This window comes from Papaver somniferum, chromosome 5 (genome assembly GCF_003573695.1).
Source record: "Papaver somniferum cultivar HN1 chromosome 5, ASM357369v1, whole genome shotgun sequence".
NCBI classification, from domain to species: Eukaryota; Viridiplantae; Streptophyta; class Magnoliopsida; order Ranunculales; family Papaveraceae; genus Papaver; species Papaver somniferum.
The window spans coordinates 80,814,792-80,833,453 of NC_039362.1; the positions used below are offsets into that span (position 1 = coordinate 80,814,792).

General features: G+C 35.0%; 1 protein-coding gene across 1 annotated transcript in view; it reads right to left on the reverse strand.

Annotated features, from left to right (window-relative positions):
• Positions 1–12,280, reverse strand: part of LOC113277575 — a 29,622-nt gene extending 17,342 nt beyond the window's left edge. Inside the window, exon 1 of the mRNA XM_026526635.1 lies at positions 11,504–12,280. Coding sequence (XP_026382420.1) covers positions 11,504–11,602 — 99 coding nt within the window. The 5' untranslated portion in view covers positions 11,603–12,280. The remainder of the gene's footprint in view (positions 1–11,503) is intronic.
• Between the last annotated feature and the right edge of the window lie 6,382 nt (positions 12,281–18,662).

An 18,662-nucleotide genomic window follows, 5' to 3' on the forward strand; every position in this document is an offset into this window, starting at 1 on the left:
TTAATTACCGGAGTTTTGAAAAAAAGGAAGTTATCTTCTATTAAACATGAAAGATATCTTAGAGGATTTTCTCTTGAATTTGATTCTGCGAATTAAAGAAGATTTGGGTATAATAAAGAAATTTAGAGAATATAAAGAAGAAGAAAAATTCTTGAAGATATTTTTAATTAAAAGGAAGAAGATTTTGGAGTTATGGAAGAATATATTTGATTAATGGGTTTGTGTGTATAAATAAAGAGCAAGAGAGCACAACCAAAGTTGAGGGGGGTGAGCCGGTAGCCAGTTTCACAATTTTCTTTTATTTCTTCTATTTAGTTTTCTTTGTAATAATGAGGAGCTAAACCCAATCCTTGGGGCAATGAGAAAGCTATTTACGCATGAATAATTTGGTAACTATTATATTTTCTCTAATATTTAATTATAATTCGCTCAATCACTGCTTTTGCAGAGTTTTTAATTGTTTGCATAATTTTCGTCATTAGTTGTGATTCAGTTAGATAGGTTATGCTTTGATTAGATAATCTATGCTTAGGGGATACAATTAATTTTTGAGAATTTGCCTGATTATTTGTGAGTTAAGAAAATAAGGGACTTAAAGATAATTAGAGTTTTGGGTTATTTACCATCATTCATTCATGTGTAATAGTGGAATCAGTGTCTTGGTTATTTTCTCATATCTTGAAATCAAATTTTGAGTTAAGTTTTCTTTAATTTTTAAGTCTAAATTCTTTTGCTTTCACAAGTCTCAACGAACCTTTTTACTACAACATTATTGAGTCACATCAATTTTTGGCGCCGCCGACGCGGACTTGTCTTTAGGCTAGAGTTTTTAGATTTTTTTTTCTTTTTTTTTTTTTTTTTTTTTTTTTTTTTTTTTGTTCTTCTTTACGTTTTTGGGTTTTTGTCTTTTCCTTACAGAATTTGGGATTTGGAGCGAAAGAAAATTTTGCCAAAGCTTTTGGTGAATACTTAAAGACTTGGAGTAAAAGGCAAAGCGAAAGGAGCGAAAGAAGAGGATTTTTTTTTATAAAAAAAGAGAGACATTTTTAATTGTTTTTATTATTATTATTATTTTATTTTTTTAGATTTTTTTTTCCCTTGTACTTTATTTTTTTGGACTTTGGACTTTAAACTTTGGGACATTATTTTTGAACCCTACGGAAGGGTAGTTTAAATATTAAACTGTTTGCAGAGAAGGACGGTGATTACGATATCACCTCGGCCCCTCGGGTTCGTAGATGACATAGGAGTCGTGGCCCGAGTCGACTACAACGGTTCATCCCACGTCTAGAACGGGAGGTAAGTTTGTCGAAAGACTCGCGAATCCCCTGCTAGCGAGTTACTGTATTCCTTCGTTTGCATATATGTCGAGGAACTGAATACGACTGATTTAATTTCCTAGTAACGGGCAAGGACTGTCCATACAAGATAAGGGTTCGGATTTCATCACCGTTCTCTTCTTGCCCGCCTTAGGAAAACGATACCTACGCGAACCTAAGCTTAAAATACTGACTAGAACGAGACCGATAGGGTAACGAGCTTAATAGGAAAATCATTCGAAAAATATTGGTTACTTTTTTAAGCATACTTCGAAGTTCATGATGGTTTATGTGAGTTGAATGCGTGACTGCGCCGCCTTGTAATACGGTGAGGCCTTGGGTATCAAAGCTCCGCGCAGCTTCCCTCGCCTCTATTCAACTTACTTTGACTCGGATTGATTCCAGAGGGGTTTGCTTAAATTGTAACGAATTCCCTTTCGAAGGATTAGAAGCTGGTCTAGAAACAATCTAATTGGAGACATCATGCTTTTTGTTTGCTAGATAAAATAGGCTTGTTGTGGTCGAGTCAGCCTTCTTTGTGTTTGTTTATAATTCCCTTGCGGTTAGGATGTCGAACTGGTATTATAATAGCCAATACAATGAGTATCCGACTGAGCAGCTTGGAAATTATCCTTTTTATGACCATAGTGTGAATAGTGATTGGGAACGCGAAACTTTTGAAGGTAATGGTCCATACCATTGTGAGCCCAATTACTATCCATATACCCACAGGTCATACGAGCAAAACAATCCTTATATTTCTCTAGAAGAGTCTCTCAAGAGTTTCAATGAGTCAACACGGAAGTTATTTATGAAAGAGACTAATAATATTCTTCTCCCAGAAGATTCCGTAGAGCGGTCAACTAAGATATCTCTAGAATAGACCCTCAAGCAATTTACTGAGAGTACAAATAGGATTGTGGAAAAACTTGCTCAGGATAGTCTTAATTTCCAGTGTAGTTTTCCCAATACCACCCTCGAAAATAAGGATAGTTTTTATTCACATAATCAAGATGACGAGTTTAGAATTGGTAACACTACTTGTTTTGATGAGGTTCGACCTTTTTCATGTTATTATAATGAGGACTGTGATGAGGATAGTATTGATGAAGAATCTGAAATATATAGGCATAGTGATGAGGAATCTGTTACTCCCAATGAGCTCTTTAATGATAATACTATTTCTAGTTCAAATCCAAATAATTTTAATAATTATTCACCTATTCAAAAGGACGAGGATTTGACTAGAGATACCCCCGTTTTAGACGATGTAGTATTTCCTGTTTACAAAGCCGATAATGATTTAGAGGAAAGAGTTTACCCTGAGAATACTGTTTTAGAATCTAGCGATTTAGAAACACTAGTCTTAGAAGATGATAAACTCGTAGAAATGAGTGAGGATGAACCAAACTTAGAAGAATCAATTGACCATTTCCAGGAATCTGATGACCTAAAAATTAGGGAAGTTGTGACTAGTCTTTATAGAGACACAGAAAACTCTAAGTTTGGGGGTGATTATCATTCTCCGTGTTCTTTAACTCTTAGAAAGTTCCCTCGTGTAGGACTTGACATTTATGCCTCAACCATCTTACAAGATTATATTCATACATGTTTTACCGAACCTAACGATGTCCAGAAAGAAGCTCAGTTGTTAGAAACCCATCCTCCGGTTGATGTGGTTAACCCAGGCTATGATACCAAGATTGACTTTGTTTTCCCACCAAAAACTTTTCTTCTAATTGTGGGAACATATGATTTTCAGATGTGTCGGTATTTAAGTTTTGAGACTAAACCTAATTACTTTAGGATATTAGGGTCGACAAATTTTCTTAAGAATGACCATTATTATGGTCAACTTTGTGAGTCAAATCTAATTGACATAGAGGATCCCCAATTATTCAGGTTGTTGTTATGTGCTTCTAAGTTCTTAATTGAGTTTTTCCAGACTCTAATGCCTGAACCGGATCTTAGCTTTGAGGAAATCCAACCGATGAAAGCTTTTTATTTAGACCCTTTTATAGAGCCTGAACCTGAACCACAACTAGATGTAGTTGTCTTAAGCAAGGGTATATTCGGTATCTTCTTGGTCTGTTGCAGTTTCCTCTTCTTGTGGGTAATACTTTTTGATCCAGATGACCCACAATTATTTCGGCTACTGCTACATGGTTCTACGAGGTGACTAATTCTTCCAATGTCTGGCTGAAGACTTTAAACTTAGCACTTCTTGGGAGGTAACCCATGCTCATGCAACACGGTAATATCTTTCCTTGACTCTTTTGCTTCAAGTGATAACAGTTTCTCCTTGTTCATGCTTTTAATTTTATCTTTAGAACATTGAGGACAATGTTAGATTTAAGTTTGGGGGTGTGGGAGAAACTTTTTAGTTGCAGTATAAATAAACTCCAGAGTCTAGAAATTTATGCCTATTAAGGATAGCACTAACCTATCTAAGTGGATGGAAACATCTTGGTTGTAGGAGTTGAGGAACCAATCTGATTAGATGGAAACATCTAAAGAGTCTATTCATAAAAGCACAGAGCTCAGGTGTTAGAATTAAAAAAAAACATGGTAGTTTCGCCATATCTCGTTGAATCCTAATCCTTCTGTTTTTATTTTTTAAGTGATTTGGTGGGGCACACGATTCAAACTGTTACCATTGCTAGGGTGAAATAGAGTGATTGAGATTTCAAAAAAAAAAATAAAAAAAAATTAAGACCAGACCATCAGACCAACCGGAATAAATTCAATAAAGTCGACCACTGGTGCCCTTGTATATGCAGTTGTGTTGACCTAGAGTTAGGTTTATCGACCACTGGTCCCATTGTATATGCCAATTGTGTTGATATTAGTCAGACCGGTATCTCAGTCCATTAGGATAGGTTCATCCTGGCAGAGGCCTTCAGACATATATGGGAAACACCGTTCACTTTAAACCATATTTTTCTTTATCCATCTTCTTAATATTTCCATGTGATTGGTTGACTCCGGTTATGATTTCCAGAAACTATCTGAGTAGAGCTCTGTCACTTTATATGAATTTTAGTATGCTTGAGTGCAAACTCGTGTACAACAATTGGAATTTCGCATCAGGGTACTTCCTCCTGTAGTCAATAGGTATGCCAACCAAGGAGATTCTTTAGTGCCTTCCAAGGTTCTGCGTAGATAGCTAGGGTCTGGAGTAATGGTTTTGTGGGTACACCTCTGGTAAACCCTTCCCGAGATTAACTCAGTTTTATTTATTTTTTTAGTTTTGCTCGAGGACTAGCAAATAATAAGTTTGGGGGTATTTGATAGACGCATTTATGTGTCTAATTTGTCCTCAATGTCTCTATTGTTAGTGCTTGATTTTGTACTTATTATGGTGTTTTTATGTTTGTGTAGGTGTTCTTGAAGAAATACACTTGTGCGGAAAAAGTTGCTCGAATAGTGATGCTTGCACCTCTCTGAGAAAATTAATAAAGGCACCTGCACTTTGGATAGGGGCACCACCTTCTTCTTCATTTTCAAACAGAATATTGGCGAGAAATTTGGGTTTCAACAGTAAAGAATTTACAAGTTTTAAGACAAGAATATCTTCTGCCTTATAAACAGGAAATCTATGAGTATTAATTATTGGAGTTTTGAAAAAAAGGAAGTTATCTTCTATTAAACATGAAAGATATCTTAGAGGATTTTCACTTGGATTTGATTCTGCGAATTAAAGAAGATTTGGGTATAATAAAGAAATTTAGAGAATATAAAGAAGAAGAAAAACTCTTGAAGATATTTTTAATTAAAAAGAAGAAGATTTTGGAGTTATGGAAGAATATATTTGATTAATGGGTTTGTGTGTATAAATAGAGAGCAAGAGAGCACAACCAAAGTTGAGGGGGGTGAGCCGGTAGCCAGTTTCACAATTTTCTTTTATTTCTTCTATTTAGTTTTCTTTGTAATAATGAGGAGCTAAACCCAATCCTTGGGGCAATGAGGAAGCTATTTACGCATGAATAATTTGGTAACTATTATATTTCTCTTATATTTAATTATAATTCGCTCAATCACTGCTTTTGCAGAGTTTTTAATTGTTTGCATAATTTTCTTCATTAGTTGTGATTCAATTAGATAGGTTATGCTTTGATTAGATAATCTATGCTTAGGGGATACAATTAATTTTTGAGAATTTGCCTGATTATTTGTGAGTTAAGAAAATAAGGGACTTAAAGATAATTAGAGTTTTGGGTTATTTACCATCATTCATTCATGTGTAATAGTGGAATAAGTGTCTTGGTTATTTTCTCATATCTTGAAATCAAATTTTGAGTTAAGTTTTCTTTAATTTTTAAGTCTAAATTCTTTTGCTTTCACAAGTCTCAACGAACCTTTTTACTACAATATTATTGAGTCACATCAGATATGTCAACAAACTACAACGGAGATCAAATCAATTAGCAAACAAGCTCAAACTTTTTTAGAAGTCTAATTCATCCGAGATATGTAAACTCAATTCTTTTCCGAAAAAGTTAATTTCTAAGGAAAAATTTAGACCCCTACGAAAAAGCACAAGGTCTAAACTTTCTGTAAAAAAAAAATATTAAGAATTCCGTACAAGAAGTGTATGGTGGACAAATTATTGTTCACCCCATCACAGTTTAATTGTGTTGATGGTGCATCTTGTCTCACGTGCCTGACTTCAAAAGATACAAGAGATGAGCACATATCAGGTTTTAGGAAAAGAAATTTTTTGTTTTTATTTTCTTTCATTTTGTTTTCCGGAATTTTGTTGATCTTTTCATACGAGCGGGTTAAAATCGACAATTCTACATTTTTTTAGGGTTATGGATTGGTCGTACGTGAATCTTATTCTGTATAAAGGTTCAGTAACCCTACATTCCTTTTTCCTTCCCTGAAAACTCTTTTTATCACAAGATTGCTTGTAGAGCTTTAATTGTGTATTTCTCTCATAATTCCATATTTGTATGGAGACTCCAAGCATTATATATTCTGACGGAAAAGATGTTAATATGATTGTTAATCCATCAATCATGAAGGAAAAAGATAAATCTCATTCCTCTACAACTTTAAAGAGAAAAAGGAAGAATATGAAGAAACCAATGGCTATCCCCTCTAATCTTCAGAAGTTTTCTGGTGTTCTTGAAGAGTTAAAGGAAACAAGGAAGGAGATTTAGCAAATAAAGGCTATTGTTTTAAGAACTCTTGAAATTCAGAAGGCCCTGGTTCGACATCAGTCAAGAAGGTTTGTTGGAATTGACTCCTTTCTTCATGAACCTTATGTTCCAATGGCTGTTGACGACAAGGATTTCTGGGACGATAAAGAATTTTTCAGAGGTCTTAATGTCTAGGAAACTTCTTATGAGAATTTATTCTTGTATTTTAAGAAGGATAACTAGGGTTTGAAATAGCATAGATTGTGATTACACATAGATATTGCCAACGATTTTCATCTTGCAATGTTTTTAAATTTGTTTATTTAAATTCTAAGTTATTTGGAAGATGATTTTGCAGTATTAATCTTTATTGGTTTTATATATTACAAATAATGTTATGGGATATGTGTGTTTACATCCGTGAACTATGATTGTCATATATATGTCAAAAGTTAAGTTTATTGTGTCATTATGCAAATATTGATGGAAAATAGAATGGACTTTTGAATTATATGTCAAAGATTAAGTCTATGGTATCATTATATAAATATTAATGAAAAATACAATGAATCTTTGAATATTCTGCAGTATTGGTCTTTCCCTAATCCACTTCTATGTGAAAGTACTGTACGGCTCCGTAAGTTTTTTTTATGTTGAGCATTTCCGATTAAATTAATCATTAAGGTTCCTTTGTGGTTAATTTAATTGAGTTATCTTGATACAAATTCATGTTTCATGTGATTTGTTAATGTCCAAATAAATCCTTCTTTTCTTGTAAAAGTAAGGTCGCTCTTGTTGTTCTTTCGGGAATGACATTTTATGGGGAAGAGTTCTTGATTGAACTTGTTCTTAATTGCCAAATCTTTATGGGGAATGCGACTGTGGAATATTGTAGGAGTTATCTTGTATCTTTATAAACTCCTTGATGAATACACTAAGTTTCAACTATGTGAAATCATCAAAACAAAGTTGATATGTTCTCTTTTAGTCATGAAGTATCTCTTTGAGAATTTCATTATGATCCCGCTAGTTTTCCTACCTTTGCCAATTTATATTGACAAAAAGAGGGAGAATTATTTTTTAGTTCACACTACATATACATATGGTTTATGGATCATTATGTAAGGGGGAACGGTTTTCATTGTGAGAAGAAGTATTGACTAAGGGGGAGTGATACATATCACCGTAGTATTAATTTCAAAGTTGTGATACAATTGAACTCTGATGTTGTGTAATAATACTATGACATTGTATAACAATAATTGAGAACAATTGTTTTCTTATTGTTATGGCTACGGATCTTCAACAACTATGATGTTGAATTGAACACGTTCGGAATCACTGGAGAACTTGGAAGTCACGAAGATTTCAAGTAATGTTGAAGGAAATCAAGCATTTGTATGAGAAGCTACAAAGTTTATTTATTTTGTAATCCATATGTATTGATAGTTTTGTCATTAAAATTGACAAAGGGGGAGATTGTTAGAGCAATGCTCGGTCGAACTCGCAAGCGTTGCTATCTCAAGATTGTTTGTAAAGTTTAGTTTTCAAAACTATAAGTCTTGATTTCTAGTCTACTTATAGCTATGTCTCGGATTAAGATAAAATGTGTAGTTGAGATTTAGCCTTCACGGCGTTCATCGATTGGAGACGGAGAACTACTAAGGGGAACTTGTGGAACTTTATCAACAAAAGGTATGTGGATACTTGAACTCATCTATCACTCAAACGTTTATTTTATTCTATCTCCTATTGAGACAAAAGTCGTATAGCTATATAAACTTTACATTGCACACATTTGATATTTCGAGCTGAGTTGAACTCGCTTATATCTTTCTCGAAATATGTGTTGGTAAGATTTTTGCTTTAACCACGTTATTATTCTTGACTAAAGTCAAAAGATGATCATGGGAAAATCACCTGGTAACATCTTACATGATTTGTGTGAGACGGTCATTTAATGTAGGATCAGAATGTTTCGTATTGATCATTCGATCACTTGAAAATTGCTTATAAGCTAATAGTTTGTATGAGACAGCTAATGTCGTCTTCTAAGAATGTTTGAATGATTTAAATGGGAGTTAAGAGCTAAAACCCATGTCTGGATGCATTACGATTTGTGTACTTAGTGTATGAACTGTTTTGACGGAATTCATGACTGGAAGTTTGCATACCCCTTCGCAAACTTATTCAACTATTTAAGTCAGGGTACTTAAGTTTGCATACCCGTTTGCAAACTAATTTAACTGTTGAAGTCCGGGAACCAAGTTTGCGTACCCGTTCACAAACGGTTTCAACTGAATTATGTCCTGAGCTAAAGTTTGTGTACCAGTTTGCAAACTATCGGCTTGTGACCAATGTCAAGAACTTAAGTTCGCGTACCCGTTTGCAAACTGAAGTGGTTCAAGTTCTTAAATTGGTTACGTATGATTTCATACTCATGAACAAATACATTTACAAATTAAGAAATGCAATCTTTGCAAACCGTGGATAAAATGTTCATGAATTGATTTTTTTGAATCAATCAGATTTTGCTTCAATTGTGTCTTGTATACTTTTATGAGAATACAAACAATTGAACAACTCTATGAGTAACGCGCCCATACTACAAGAGGTTCCTGCAGAATTGGGGAGTATTATCGAATCAACAAAATACTAAGGCAAAACGCATAAGCCAACAAACTCTCTTATATCATTTAGATTCATCTGGTTATCTATTGATCTAGAAGTGTTAAGATGAACAAGGTTAAGAGAAAAGTGTTCATATGGCTAACTTAGGTTAACTGTTATTGAGCCAACTCAATATACACGTTTAGGTATGGTTACCCATATCTAAATGAAGGTATATTTCATTTGTCTGTAACAAGCTAAAGACCATCTAATGGTGAAAAGATATTAGCTTGAATCTTAAATCAGGTTTCACCTAACGGTGAATATTGAATGCTTTGTTACCAAGGTAACATTGATTGCAAACCCTGATTTGAAGACAATATAAGGGAGAACTCTAGCAACTGGGAAACCTGATCCCTACACCAACTGTGTGATACTAGTTGCGACTAGAGTCGATTCTCCTTTAACCTAGGTTTTTCCTAAAACCATTATAGGTTAACGACTTAAAGACTTCATTGGGATTCTGAAGACAGACCCAACTATTTTCTCTATAGTTGTGTGTTCTGATCTTACTTTGTTTTATCGTATTGAGTATTATCTTCTCTAAGATTTGCTCGAGATTTATCTCCGATAGGTAACATATAAAAACTAATCACAAAGCTCTTCGTCTCATTCTTTGTGATTCCACAATAACTTGTTCTACTACCATATAGTTAAGTTATTGTGAGGTGATTGATATTTCTAGGTTGTTCTTCAGGAATATAAGAGCGGATAATCAATTCGTTCCTGTTTACCTTGATTTATCAAAAGACGGAACAAAAACTTCGTAGGTATTTCTGCGGGAGACAGATTTATCTATTCAAATAGACTTTTCTGTGTGAGACAAATTTGTTTATCAAGTCTTCGACTTTGGTTCGTAGAAACTCTTAGTTGTGGGTGAGATCAGCTAAGGGAATCAAGTGCGTAGTATCCTGCTGGGATTAGAGACGTAAGGAATGCAGTTGTACCTTGAATCAGTGTGAGATTGATTGGGGTTCAACTACAGTCCAGCCTGAAGTTAGTTTTTAGTAGGCTAGTGTCTGTAGCGGCTTAATACAGTATGGTGTTCAATCTGGACTACATAGCGAGGCTTTTTTGCATTTGCGGTTTCCTCGTTAACAAAACTTCTGGTGTCTGTGTTATTTCTTTTCCGCATTATATTTTGTTATATAATTGAAATATCACAGGTTGTGCGTTGAATCGATCAATTGGTAAATCCAACCTTTGGTTGTTGATTGAAATTGATTGACGCTTGGGTATTGGTCTTTGGTACCATCCAAATTATTTCTCATATTGATCCGGCTCACAGATTCCTATCTTTTCTATTTTAGATTGATTTGAGAAATTGAGATATAACTTTTGGATATATTTTCCTTGATTGAGTCTGACTGTCTAGTTGATTATCTTGGAATTATATCGGAGTTAGTCCGTACAGATTGCCTATACGAAATATTGGGTGTGGTTGTTAGACCCCCGTTTTTTCAATAAGGCTACCGTTAATCAATATTGACACCCAAACATTAGGGTACAAACATGAATATGTTTCCTTTGAAGCCCGGTTCCTCTAGACCTGTTCTTTGTATTAAGCTCGTTATAGGTTCAATTCCCTGCCTATCGAAGGGAAGGCCACATTCATTTTCCTCACTATTAAAGATTAAGTTAAGGTCACCTATTACTAGCCAAGGCGTTGAATTTAAGTTTACTCTTTGGGCAATAATCTATACATATCCCATTACTTCAAGTTTCATTTCATGTTTTGGTGAGCCATAGAAACAGGTAAGTAACCATTCCTTTGAATGTAAGTTATTTTTTACTATGATGTTTATCATATTCAGATTCCATTGAACAACTTCAAAATGGAATCCATCAACCCAAGCAATTGCAAACCCCCCAGCTGTACTATCTGGGTCTACAATGTAGGTATTAGGAAAGTAATTTAGAATCCTTCTCACTAAATTCCTTTGAGATTTAGTCTCGATAAAAATAAAATATCCGGTTTTTCTGTTTTTAGTAAAGTGTTCGAATGTTGTTGAATTTTTTTTTCTGGCCACACCCTTGTGTGTTCCAAGCCAGTATTTTCATGATGGCCTTATAAGTTTTTCAAATTATGGACAATAACCTATAATATTAGCAGTACCTAAGATTTTAAATCTCAACAATGTGAACAAAGACAAGGGCCAGTCCAATGACCAAACAAATTTGAGATCTGTTAATGGGTCTAATTAGTCCTCCAAAAGACTAGACAGTGCAAGCAAGATTCAGATTTTCAAAAATCCCAAATTAACTAGAATGTAAGTAAAGACAGAAGGTAATAAAGAAATCTAAATATGTTAAAATAGTTGGATTGTGAAACATGCACTGATGAAAGATTAAATCATTAAGGAGACATACCTGTATTTTCTCCTTCCCCTTTTCTGCAGCCTTAACTTGTAATTGTTCGATCTTTTCATTTACGGAGAGTGTGTCCTTGAGCAGTGATGATGAGCCCATATCAAAGGAACCAAATTGATCCACAATATTAATTTCTAAATCTTCATTGATGCAGGAAAATGTGAATCTTCAACTAGCAGAGTGATAGATTCATTAGATGCAATAGAAGAATGAGGAGAATCCCAATAGACTAGTGAATCAGAAATGGAAATGCTAAACCCTGGCTTAGGAGAATCAATTGAAATTGAAGAGTCGGAGAAAGTGATGCAAAAAGCCGGCTTAGGGAGATCGTTGTGCCTAGAGATATCTTCCTCAGGAGTGAAGAACTGTCCATCTGAATCTTCAATAGGAACTACACCTTCATCAATCGGTATGAAATCTTCATGATTAATCGAAGGAGAAAGAATCCGATTACCCACATCTTAAAGCAGACTATAGTTTTGAATTTTGAAACCAAGGTCAGAAAAGTCTTCATAAGAAGAGAGAGGAGAGAAAAGTGGATGAGCATGGGATTCCCAAAACCTTTGTCTCTTTCCCAAAATTGAAGTCACCGAGTCTGAAAGTTGAACCTCTTCTCTCGCCTCATCCAAAGAAATGATTTGAATAGGACTGATAAATGATGGTTGGGAGATATAATCATTAACTTGAAGGATAGAGTTTGGTGAGAGATATTGTGATGGTGAACCATAAGCTGCATCAGAAAATGTTTCTTTGTCTATTTGCTCATTAATGAGTACTTAGAAATCTGAAGCCCAACTTTGTGATGCCGACTCAGATACTGAATCCGGACCCTCGTCATAAATACTCTCTAATGGGAAGTTATGCTTGATAGCACACGAGTCTCCAATATGGCCTAGACGGTTGTAATAATTACAAACTCTAAATGGCAGGTCCAAGTAGATGAAAGATACTCGAGATTCAGGGTTGCTTTATACTTTTACTTTAGCATTAGTAATTAGGGGTTTCTCAATGCTGATGTCTATTTTGGCAAAAACATCATGACCCGGCAAAGGAATAGCATTGACAAGGGATAGCCTAAAAATGTAACCCAAATGTGTTCCTATTTTTGCAGTGATGTATTCATTATAATGAAAATGATGCAAGTTTAAAAATTGTACCCATACAACAATAGTTTTTAGGATATTTTTTTCAATTTTCATTCCTGGATACCATTTTGCTATTGGAAAAGCATCTCCATATAAATGCCATGGCACATTTGTAAGGATTCCAACCATGGTCTCTATGTCCCAAATGAAATGATGAAAACATTGACCCCAATTTGTTTTATTTTGAAACTAGTACTCTTCCCCATCTAAATTTTAAGGGTGTTCCTTTATATACCCCCAAGAGATACTAACGATATCCTTTTATCTCTGTACCCTTAAAACTTTTCTTCTTACCCCATCAAACATGTTAATTTTGTATACCCCAAGTATACAAACAGAAAACCATTGCCAAAGATTAAACTCATTTCTTCTTTTGATTTTTCAGTAACTCGAAAAATTTAAGAGATGGAGTATTACTTTGATGAGGGCGGGAAGATTAAACAAGCCAAGAAGTAAATATCGTTCTTTGAAAAATAAAAATAAACCCTAGATTTTTTTTTTTGGTTTTGAATATACTTAGAAATTCGACGTAGTTTAATAGAATTGATACCCACAGCTTAATTTAGAGTAAAAAGGCCTTCGTGAATCAACCACAAATCTGTTAGATCTAGCATTGGTAATCTGTTAGTTTCATCATAGAGAAGGGAAAAGGAAATAGAGATGGTTTTTTTCATTCATTCCTTGTTAATTCTTCAAAAAAAATCTCATGTTTCTCTTCTCCTGATGACAATTTCTCAAATTAATTATTTTCAACCACCACCACTAGTACCTCTCCTACTGCAACACCAACAACGACCTCAACTTCAGCTACTCCATTACTAAGGAAAAAAAATATTGAAATCAATACCCTAGCGATGGTGATGAAGAAGCATAAATGGAGTCAACAAATAAGGAGGCCAAATGGATAGGAGTGGCGAGACATGGATCCCAAGTATTGGAGGATACGTTAAAAAACTTGTGTTTTTGAAATCCTAGAATGGGCTAATCAAAAGATGTTGCTTGTAAGGGACTAAGGGTCTTATCTTCCCCCATTTTTCCTTCTTCTGATTCCTGTTCTATTTAATCAAAATTTATGCGTCTTACCCTTTTCTTTATTTGTAGATGCATACTTTAGAAGAATAGTAATGGATAGATCAGAAGGGCTTAGAAAAGATTTAAACTGGTTTCAACAAATCATATAACATAGAGGGAAAAAAATTGCTACCAAAAGTTGGGGGTATGGCTATCAAAATTTTCAGAAAAAGTGCATGATTTTTATTATAACCGAATTATAACTAACATAACTAACGAATGGGGTACCATTAACATTTTCTGGGGGTATATAAAGGAACGCCCAATTTTAAAGCTCTTGCTATATGAGTCTTGTTAAAAGAGGATGTTGAAAGAATCCTAGCAATGATTGAATTTTCATGAGTAAAACCTTTGACATTTGGGACATTAAAAGGTAAAGTTTGAGTTCTGAAAATTCTCTTCTTAGAAGTTGCTCTTCTCACAGGAGATGATTGTTTCGTCATCCTTTGGAAAGTTGAAACCTGTAATACTGAAACCATTTTTTTTTATTGAGTGATTTCCCATCCTCTGAAGTTTTCGAAAATATACCAAACCAAAACGATTAAATGAAAAGGTGTTTCTCAAGATTAAAGTGAAAAACAGACGCAGTAAAGAGAAAGGGACTACACAAGAAGCTTCTATGTTGTAGGAGTGAAATATCGCACATTCATTATGTTTGCGAAGTAAATGTCACCTAATGTAAACGAAGATCATCGCACATAGTAAAATTAGGATGACATATTTAATGATGTCAGCATAGTCACGAGTAAAGTGTGATGATCTGTGCGAAGTGTAAAGTGTGCGAAGTTGAACGAATGTACATGAGCGATTGTAATGCACAGTGATTCCGAAAATAGGGGATATATTAGCTGTCATCCACTATGTATTACCCTATATAAAGGGAAGGAAACTGTGTAATGAGGAGAGATCTGGAGTGTGTGTTAGACGAGTGTGTGTTAGACAAGAAATTAGGAGAGAGAAAGTTTATTTGGAGAGCAAGTAAAGTCTTTGTATTATCTTGTATTCAATCTTTAGATCTTAATGAATAAACAAATGATTTTCACCATGATTTCTTAGAGTATTACCTAGTCTTGAATGGATGTGGTTGTAGGATTTCCTGCAACTACATTTTGGCGCTAGAAACAGCTTGGGGTGATAAATCCTATTACTGAGTTTGTAGAATCTTGGAAAAGTGGATCTGGAGATTTTGGAGATGACAAAGATGAAAAACGAAGAATCCATAGAATCTACAAAAAAAAAAAAATCATGGCGATACAAGGAAGAGGTAGAGGTATACAGTGTAATTCTATAACTAAAACATCACTCTCTGATGCGGATTTTCAAGCAAGAATCATAGGAAGAATACATAAACGAGGTTAGAAAGGAAAGAAGGTGAGGACAGTGGAAAAAGAATCTCCTTTAAAGGAGTGGGAGAAAACAGAGATAACGTCTGCAGCAGATGAAATTCCGGAAGAAAATTTAAAGCGAACAAATCCATTGGTGATTACAGTAACGGATGAGCGAAGCAAAAACGGTGAAAGGACGAAAAAATCAGAAGAGTGGGCGATTTATAGAACGTTGGTGGATACCAGAAGTGTTGTTGATATCCTATTTTACCGTGCGTTCAAAGCCACGGGATACAGAGATGCTGATATGACATGTCCAACTTACAATATACATGGATTTAATAAAACAGTGACAAAACCAAAAGGAGAGATCACAATGCGAATACTGTTGGGAGAAATAGAAACGAAGACAACATTATGTGTGGTTGATATAGAATCACCATAGAACATGTTACTGGGGAGATCATGGGTGCACGCGATAAAGGCCATAGCGTCCACATTACATCAATGTATTAGATTCCCAACTCCAAGTAGAATAGGTGAAATTAGAGGAGATGTTACGAGTGCGAAGATCTGCAATCAAGTAGATGCAAAAAATTATGAAGGACGTGCAAAGAAGCGAAAATATCGCTTGAGAAAAGCGAAGGAGTTAAGGAAAGAAGAAGAATTTCGGATATACATGATTAGAGCGAAGGAAGGGAAAGGAATACCAAGCGAGATACCAGATAAGGAGGGTGAACCAATTCAAGAGATTAAAGAGTCAACACCAATGGGAGAACCAAGAGCGAATTTCACTGCAGCAGAACATACAAAAGAAATAAATGTTGGTACAGAAGAAGAACCAAAAATATTGAAAATAAGAATTAAGATGGATAAAGAAAAAGAAGAAAAAACAATAAATATCTTGCGCGAATATAGTGATATCTTCGCATGGAGTATGGAAGAAATGCCAGGAATAGATCCGTCTGTTTCATGCCATAAATTGGATATTAAAAAGAATGCAAAGCCATTTAAACAAAGAATAAGGAAGATCGCAACAACATATCATCCTCAAATAGAAACATAGTTACAAAAGATGTTAGAGTCAGGGATTATAAGACCAGCAAAATATCCAGAATGGATAGCAAACATGGTGGTGGTGCCAAAGAAAATAAGGGGATAAGAATTTACATAGACTTCAGTGATTTAAATAAAGCATGTCCAAAAGACAGTTATCCTTTACCAGATATTCCACAAATGGTAGAATCGGCATCAGGAAATGGTAGAATCTCATTGTTGGATGGATATAAAGGTTATAATCAAATTCCTTTGGTTGAAGAAGATCAAGAACATACCGCTTTTTTCGCACCCCGAGGATTATACTGCTATATGAAAATGCCGTTTGGATTGAAGAATGCGGGTGCGACGTATCAGCGAATGGTAGAAAAGGTGTTTGAGAAATGGATACATACAACATTAGAGGTCTATGTCGGTGACATGTTAGTAAAGAGCAAAGAAGCGGAAGATCATGTTGATAATTTGAGAGAAATCTTCGAGCAGATGCGAAATTTCAATATCAAGGTGAATCCAGAAAAATGTGTTTTTGGAGTATCTTCAGGAAAATTTTTGGGTTATATAGTATCCAAGAAGGGAATATAATTTGATCCAGAAAAGGTACAAGCGATTAGAGATATGCCATTCCCAACAATGGTGAAGGATTTTCAAAAGTTAAATGGATTAATAACTTCGATGGGAAGATTTATCTCTTGTTCTTCGCATAAGTGTAAACATTTCTTCAACATATTAAAGAAAGGAGCAAAATTTGAGTGGACAGAGGAATGTGACAAGGCATTACAGAGCATAAAAAATTACTTAATGAATTTATCCATTATGCAAAAGGCAAAGCCAGGAGAAGAATTGATGCTATATTTGGCATCAACACCACATGCATTAAGCACGGTCATGTTACGTTCGGATCAAGGGGTAGAAAAACCTATATATTATATAAGCAAAACGTACAATTCCACAGAGAAAAATTATTCAAAGATTGGAAATCTAATTCTCGCACTCGTGTATCCGTCATTTAAACTTCGCATTTATTTTCAGGCTCATAAGATTAAGGTATTAACAAAGGTACCAACTGAGCCTGCGATGAAAAATTCAAAAAGATCAGGGAGAATTGAAAGATGGAATGCACAATTGGGAAATTTTGAAATCGGTCTTGAAGTATTATATTCACCAAAGTCATAAATCATCGCAGAGTTCCTGGAAGAATTTCCATTGGAAGAAGATGAATATGTAGAAGATATGATGGACGCGGTTGAGGAACATGGAAATCTTCAAAAGATTTATTGACAGATCGAAATTCAAACAGATGGGAGATACTAATAGATGGATCGTCTAATGGAGAAGGTAATGGTATTGGTATTGTCTTTATTTCACCAGCAGGAGCGCGAATGGCTTACTCATTCAGGTTGGAGTTCGCATCCACAAATAATGAAACCGAGTATGAGGCAGTTGTACATGCATTGAAGTTAGCAATTGAAATGGAGATAAAGGAAGCGCGAGTAACTAGTGACTCCCAGTTGGTAATTCGTCAGATAGAAGGTAAATATTGTACAAATGAACCATCTTTACAGAAATATAAGAAATTGGTCATGGAGTTAGCAGAGCGAATTCCAAAAATAAGCTGGAGACACATAGGCAGAAAGGATAATAGGCTCGCAGATGCATTGGCTTTCACACCCTCCATGTTAATAGATCCAGTTGCATGAGATATAAAGATACAAACGCTTTATTTACCATCTATAAAGAAAGAAGACGAAACAGAAGCAGATGTGATGATAGTAGGACACAAGGAAGGAGAATAAATGACCGAAGACAGAGATTGGAGAACTTAGCTTTATTTATATCTAGACAAGGGAGAGCTACCAAGAAAAAGATTAGAAGCACACAAATTTAAAAGTCGTGCGACGAATTATGAATTAAGGGATGACATTCTATATAGAAGATCATTTCTCGGACCTTCGCTTAGATGTCTCACGCGAAAAGAAGGAATGAAATCTTAAAGGCATTACATTATGGGGATGCTGGAAACCATAGTGGAGGAAGATCACTCGCATACAGAGCGAAGATACAAGGATATTATTGGTCGTACATGCATGAAGATGCAAAACAAGTATCAAGAAGATGCGAAGAGTGTCAACGTCATGGGAAGAAGATACACGTGCCTGGAGCAATGCTAAACACGTCAGCAAACACATGGCCATTCAGAAAATGGGGAATTGACATTGTTGGTCCGTTTATACCAGGAACAGGATAAAGAAGATATTTAATTGTCGCAACAGATTATTTCACAAAAAGGGCAAAAGTAAAAGCAGTTCAACATATTCGTGATAAAGACATATTTACGTTTATTTTTGAGAATATCATATGCAGATTTGGCATCCCTGCACAGTTAGTATCTGATAATGGAAAGCAATTTGAGGGCGAGAATATAGAGATGCTACTCAATGCGTTCAAAATTCAAAGTGGAAAGTCTACCCCTCTGTATCCGCAGTGTAATGGACAAGTAGAAGCAACCAACAAAATAATCGCAGACACATTGAAGAAGAAGTTGGAAGGGCACAATAAAGGGTG